At 34.0% G+C, this 7,112-nt stretch overlaps 1 protein-coding gene across 5 annotated transcripts; it reads left to right on the top strand.

Moving 5' to 3' along the window:
* The first annotated feature begins 604 nt into the window (after window positions 1–604).
* Window positions 605–4,497, top strand: LOC145136925 (beta-glucosidase 11-like). Of its 5 annotated transcripts, none has more exons than XM_079071030.1 (13): window positions 605–913; window positions 983–1,046; window positions 1,679–1,734; window positions 1,919–1,998; window positions 2,096–2,190; window positions 2,348–2,435; window positions 2,535–2,796; window positions 2,935–3,050; window positions 3,119–3,351; window positions 3,480–3,514; window positions 3,619–3,706; window positions 3,819–3,909; window positions 4,017–4,497. In XM_079071030.1, the coding sequence occupies exons 1-13, from the start codon at window positions 758–760 to the stop codon at window positions 4,249–4,251; spliced, it is 1,599 nt and encodes a 532-aa protein (XP_078927156.1). In that variant the 5' UTR covers window positions 605–757; the 3' UTR covers window positions 4,252–4,497. The 5 variants fall into 5 exon arrangements, with proteins under 5 accessions (XP_078927156.1, XP_078927157.1, XP_078927158.1 ...); XM_079071031.1 differs by having other exon boundaries at window positions 1,919–1,994; window positions 2,093–2,167; XM_079071032.1 differs by having other exon boundaries at window positions 1,919–1,994; window positions 2,096–2,167.
* Window positions 4,498–7,112: the final 2,615 nt, after the last annotated feature.

Genomic DNA, 7,112 nt, shown 5'->3' on the forward strand with positions numbered 1-7,112 from the left:
AGTGAAATGATGGAGATAAACATATCAAATAATGAGTGAAATAATGAAAAGAAACATAATACAACACACGTAAATCGCACATAAATAAACATAATAACCAGAATGCAAAAATAGATAGCAAGAAATTATCAAGGTAAACAAACCCTAGACCAAAAGAGTTTACCATGATAACTGTCAACAAATGGGTTCCCCTATTTTAGCTCTCAAATCACCCCTGAAATCTTTGGATCGTTAAAGAAAATCGAACAGAGAGATAAAGAGACAAGCATCACCGGTTACTAGGATTTAATTGCTGATTTGAACATAACATTGTTTTCAGATCTATTGCGATTTAATTGTTGATTCTTTAGTTAGCTAGGTTTTTAAAATAAATAGAATAAGAGATTGGTTTAGAATTAATTATTTTTTGATATAGATCACGTAGTTGATTCCTAAACCATTTGAATTTGAAAAAAAAAAGGTGAAATTAATGGGACATGCGATAATATAGTAGCATATAAGGGTAGAATCAGAAATTCAATTTGGTAATATGTTTTATCATATATTTTTATTAAAAGCATAAAAAGAATACCAATAATCTTTCCCTTCCAAATCCGAACGAAACGAATAAAGGAAAATACAAAAAGGTCTTTCTCCCTTCCCCCTTTAAAACAAGATATCCTTCTTTCTTCTTCTTCCCTCCCTTTCTAATAACACTGTTAGTTTGACTGATCGTCCTCGTATATAGTCAAAATTTATCACTTGGGTAGCAGAAGCCATGTCTAATTCTGTCCCTCTTTTCGTTCTTTCTCTTCTTCTGGTGATCGGAAGCTATGATGATGTACAGTTCTTCGTATACGGTGTGGTTGATGAATATCGAAGAGATGATTTTCCGGCTGAATTCGTTTTTGGTTCCGGCACTTCCGCTTATCAGGTATGTGCTCTTAATTTCTTCGTTTGAAGTGTCTGTAGAGCCGAATTGGGGCTGACTATGTGTGATAAGGTTGAAGGAGCAGTGCTGGAAGATGGTAGGAGTTTCAGCATTTGGGACACCTTCGCTCATTCAGGTAATAGCAGAAAGAATTTAGCTCGGATAACGCATGATTTTCGATCAATACCAAAATTGAGTTGAATGGTTTTGTGGTTTCCTCCATCGACTGAATTTTGGGGTTATTTGGATGTCACTTTTTAAAATGATTACTGTACATTTAAAAACTAGAATACGATAATCATCTCATCGAAGCTGCATGGATTTTCTTTAAATATGATTATACTGGCCTCCAAAACCATATAAAATCAGGACCAGTCCAAACAGTCCCTTGTATGTGCTTCCGTGTTTGACAAAGACTTTGCCTGCTTAATACTGCTACTCTCTGAGTTACGATGTAATTTCTTATGTAATGTCATAAAGGGATCCCCTGGTTATTCATTTATATCTCAAATGCTTTGCTTACTTGCAAAAATGAATGCATGAATCATTTAGCTAATTAATAGTATGTTGTTTTTAAGGTTTCTTGAAAAATTCATTTCAGAGTATATGCTTTCTATGGGGGTACAAATTTAATTATTGCCTTTAAATTTTTTGAAGGTGCATAGTATCTAATTGGATAGCTTGAGGATTTTCCCAAGATGATTTCGTATGTTTGCTAAGGATTAGGAGGGTGTTATTTTTATATTTTATTTGACTCAAAAATCTCAGGCTACTACAATGGAGCAAATGGAGACGTAGCATGTGATGGGTACCATAAATACAAGGTAACCATACATACCACAATCCACAACTCATCTTTTAATTAGCATAAGGCTTCAATTAAGAACAGTTTATTACAACATGTTGAAGCAGATGCTGTCTTCATAGTTCATACATAATGTTTTAGTACATTAGTAGTAAGAATAGCAGGATACTATGAATTTGAGTTAGAGTATGCGGATGTTGCAGGAAGACATCAAACTCATTGCAGAGACAGGTTTGGAAGCATATAGATTTTCCATCTCTTGGTCCAGACTCATCCCAAGTATGTATGTTGTCTACTTAATAGTATAATGATAAACACTTGAGTACTTGTAGTCTTGCTTATAAATTATAATGCATAATGCATAGTCTTATTTTAAGCAGATGGAAGAGGATCCGTGAATGTAAAGGGCTTACAGTTCTACAACGATTTCATCAACAGGCTTATCGCCCATGGTTAAATATAACTAAGTTATTTGGTCAGCTATTGTTTGTGTATATTAAAATGTCAATGCTTTGGCATCAAGAAATACAAGTTGAATCATCTAACTAATTACTAAACAATGCCGAAAAAGGTTGATTTCACCCAATAAGATGTGACCTCTGATTTTTGGTAATGCTGATTATATTATGCAGGAATACAGCCACATGTCACATTACATCATGACGATCTACCACAGATACTTGAAGACGAATATGGAGGATGGCTTAGTAGAAAATCAGTGTACATTTCTTTCTAACTAAAACGAAAACTAAAACTAAACTACTTGTGCTTGTGCTTGTGTTACAAGGTTCATGATACCATTTATAATTATAACTGCAGGAAAGACTTTGTGGCATATGCTGACGTTTGCTTCAGAGAATTTGGTGATAGGGTTTTGCACTGGACTAGTTTTAATGAAGCCAATGTGTTTGCTTTAGGTGGTTATGATATGGGGTTTTCACCTCCTGGACGATGTTCTTCCCCATTTGGGTTTTTCATTAACTGCAGCAGAGGTGACTCCACTTCTGAGCCATACCTTGCAGCTCACCATTTGCTTCTTGCACATGCATCAGCTGTAAGACTATACCGCCAAAAATACAAGGTAGTTAAAACTAACTCTGTCCTTTCCATTCCAATTGAAGCTGTCTGATCCTCATCTTCATTGGCACTTGATTGAAGAAGATCCTAACAAAACATCAACTTTCCAATATATATGTATATATGGGTGATGATGATGCAGGCCATACATCATGGTTTTGTTGGAATAAATGTCTTGTCGTATTGGTTTGAACCTTATACAAACACAACAGAAGATGTCAAAGCTACACAAAGGGCCAATGACTTCTATCTGGGTTGGTGAGTCATCATCATAAAATCCTAGTCTTGGAATCCAACTAATTTTTCACTTTGATTTTTGTTTTCAGGTTTTTGAATCCCTTGGTGAATGGGGACTACCCAGAAATAGTGAAGAAGAATGCAGGAAACCGAATTCCAGCTTTTACCAAACTTGAATCAGAGAGAATCAAGGGTTCATTTGACTTCTTTGGGATAAACCATTATAACAATTTCTATGTGAAGGATAACCCTAGTAGTCTTGAAACCAACATCAGGGATGTTAATGGAGACATGGCAGCAACCCTTATATGTACGTGTGTATGTATGTATTGACACGTGTCTTAAACCAGCAAATCACTACTCCATAGATATGAATATAATAAATAATACGGACATGAAATATGAATATGATGATGACGTGGTTTTTTTTTAATTTCTTTTTATTTTCAGTTGCAGACAGTGGGAGTGAACCCCTGCCAACTCAGGTTTGAATGCTTAAACCATTTGTTGCTACTCTTTTACCTTGTATTATCCAATCTTCCTCTAGTCGTGAATCTTTTTTTTTTTTTTTTTATATTTTTAATCTCAGTTCCCGGTGACTCCATCAGGTCTCCAGAACCTCCTTAACTATCTCAAGGAAGAATATGGAAATCCTCCAATCTACATCCATGAAAATGGTATAATAATTTAATGTGTATATATATATATATATATATATATATATATATATATATATATATATATCTGGAACTGTATGATATCAACATATTAATCATGTTTTTGTGACAGGCCAAGTACAAGCACGGAATGGGACATTGATGGACATTGCAAGGGTAGAGTACTTGCATGCGTATATTGGTGCTTTGTTGGATGCACTAAGGTAGGTTAGGTACACGTACAATCTTTTTAAGATACATATAAATATAATTTGTTGTGATTCTTTTTTGTGTATGATATGATATGATATGACATGGCACATGGTAACAGGAATGGATCAAACACAAGGGGATATTTTGCTTGGTCCTTGTTGGATCTGTTTGAGTTGTTGGGTGGGTATGACATTGGATATGGTCTGTATTATGTTGACCTTGATGACAAGGACTTGACACGATATCCTAAGCTCTCTGCACATTGGTACACCAATTTCTTGAAAGGAAACAACGTCACTCCCATATTTCCAAACTTGAACCTAATAAAACATTCTTTTGTTTCTTCACATTAGCTTTTTCAGTGTCTTATGTGTAATGTTGTTACATATTCACAAACAATTACTTATAAATTATAACTTATAAGTAAGGTGTGTACGTTTTATCTTATAAATTATAACTTATAAGTAAGGTGTGTACGTTCTTGAGTCCTTCATTGTTTGATTTTGTCTTCCTAAAACTAGTATAAGGAAGAGGATATATGCTTAGTTGTTTGAATCTTGAAATTGATCTTATAGGTCTGTGATTCAAAATCTTGATAATTTTATCTCTCCTTTATATATTTTGTCACTAGATTCCCATTCTTTATTTAATTTGCTAGTTTGTTGATTGTCATGTTCACCAATTAGCAATTGTTTGTTTTTTTGGTGAATATCTATATGTTCAAGAAATCTTGAGCTTTTTAAGGTTTGTATAGCCTTGTTATCGGCCTCATTGTGGAGGTTTATCTTTTGAAACGATTATTGGAGGTTTATATGATGTTTTTTATTTTGTTTGTAAAGTTGTTTGTCTTCTCTTTTCAACCAAAAGTTCTCTTGTTGATATTCTTGATGTTATTTTTTCTGAATGTAGGATTTGGAATTCTTTATTCAATAAGAAATTTTAATGGCCTTATTCTGTTATGCATGTCATGATGTTTTTGTTTTTTTTTCCAATTGTAGGATTTTTCTATCATCTTGTTTGTAAAATTTTATCATACTCCATTCAGTAGTTGGTTTGTAGTTGGTTTGTTTGTTGTAGAAGATGTGACAACCCGAAATTTCTATTTTGTACAAACCATTCACTTCAATCAAAGTCAGACTTGTTTCTGCTAACTTTTAGCACTGTTTAGAGTCTGTTTGAGCATTCTGAGCCTAGTGCACCAAAGGAATGAGTGAAAGGAAGTGCCAATTGATGCTGTAACCTACCAAACAAGCCATAAACCCTCAAATGAGGAGTTTACGGCCAGGGACCATGAGTTTACGGCCATAAACTCATGGTGGCCGTAAACTCCATACTATATATATGGCCCTTAGTCATTTTCAATCACTTTTCACATTTCAAGCCTAGAAATCGGATTCTCTCTCAAGTATCTTAAGAACTTTCATCGAAATCTTCAATCTAGTAAGTAATCTTTCCAATTTCAACTTAATATCCTTCCATATCTAGTGAATATACATGATTTCATCCATGAAATCTCTTCTTTTGGTTAGATCATCAAGTGTTCTTCATTTCACCAAGAACACCAAGAACACCCTAGTGTTTTTGGACCTTAATCACCCTTTCAAGCTTCTATATCGTAAGTACTCTCTCCTTAGCTTGTTGTATACTTATAATACTTGAAGAACACTTAGAAAACATCCATTTGACAAGAACAAAAGGAGTTTACGGCCAAGACAATCTCCCTTGGCCGTAAACCCTTAAAATGGTGCCATATTGACCCTAAACTCTTCTAGGAGCTAAACTTGTGAACTAGAATACTTCTTGGAAGACCATTAGACCTTGAAAAAACATCTAGAATTCAAGAACAAAAGGTGTTTACGGCCAAGACAATCTCCCTTGGCCGTAAACCCTAATTAGTGTGGCATAAGGACCATAACTTCTTCCTAAGGCTTAGACAAAAGACTAGAACACTTCCTTCATGAGTGTAAGACCTTAACACACAAAATGGTACAAATTACCATGAGTTTACGGCCGTAAACTCATTGGGCCGTAAACCCATGGGCCGTAAACCCATGTGAGTAACGCCATTGGGCCGTAAACTCCTATGTGAGGCCCTACATCCCTTATATGCAACCCTATGTGGTTTAACACTTCATTACAAGTTTTTCCTAGTCCCTAAGGTTGTTCAATTTCATGATTAGTTGTTATAAACACTAATTAGATGCATATATGTGTCATTATATGCTAAATAGGATCCGTGTGTGCTCAAGTCTTAACTTGACACTTAGCATCCTTTACCGATCTTACATTCACATCACTCACTACAGGTGAGTTCATACCCCTTTAACTTATCTTTTAAATGATTTTAAATGCTTTTATGAGGGGGGGGGGGGAATACAAGTAGAAAACATATAAGTTATATAATCAATCACATGTGATTAATAACTGTGTTTCAAACAAAGGATTTCATATACTTCAAACTGTGTTTCAAACAAAGGATTTCTTATACTTTAAAACTGTCTTATCAACCAAACTGCTTTTAAATCGTTTTACAAATTGACATCAAGTCATCAATATTTATTATTAAACTCTTCAAATGTTTTACAAAACTTCTTTTTAAACTTATATATTGTCAAATGCATGTCTATATATAGAGTTATATAAGTAATGTTTAAAGGACTTAGGACTGATAACTCGCTTTATTTCATTTTCCTTGTTTGGATGTAGCCTTAGGATATCGGTTGTTTGTCCGAATGTCGTCTAAATATTAGTTATATATTATGTGTACATATGTAGATACAAAAGTACTATCAATCAGTTCAGTACCTTTGGGTAGCAAAGGCATACCTTCATTCATTCAATCTACAGAAATTACTAGTAAACTATAATATGTATAGTTTAGGAGAATACTAACATATACAAATACTATAACGAGAAACAATACTTACTATAAAGAGAAACAGATAGAGAATACTATAACGAGAAACAATACTTACTATAAAGAGAAACAGATAGAGAATACTATAACGAGAAACAATACTTACTATAAAGAGAAACAGATAGAGAATACTATAACGAGAAACAATACATACTATACACTATACAAGAGAACATACTATGATGAGAAACAAAGAGAACATACTACATACTAGACAGAGAGAACATACTACATACTAGACAGCGAGAACATACACTACACTAGTACATACAATACATATACAAGAATACTATATCA

This window comes from Lactuca virosa, chromosome 9, assembly GCF_052849685.1.
Source record: "Lactuca virosa cultivar CGN04683 chromosome 9, Lactuca_virosa_CGN04683_v6, whole genome shotgun sequence".
NCBI lineage: Eukaryota > Viridiplantae > Streptophyta > Magnoliopsida > Asterales > Asteraceae > Lactuca > Lactuca virosa.

Bases quoted from the DNA above. Each gene is read 5' to 3' on its own strand.
- LOC145136925 (XM_079071030.1), top strand. From the start codon at position 758: ATGTCTAATTCTGTCCCTCTTTTCGTTCTTTCTCTTCTTCTGGTGATC. The intron at 1,999-2,095 runs GTATGTTGTCTA...TATTTTAAGCAG, and splicing joins TCCAGACTCATCCCAAGTAT to ATGGAAGAGGATCCGTGAAT. The intron at 3,352-3,479 runs GTATGTATTGAC...TTTTATTTTCAG, and splicing joins CCTTATATGTACGTGTGTAT to TTGCAGACAGTGGGAGTGAA.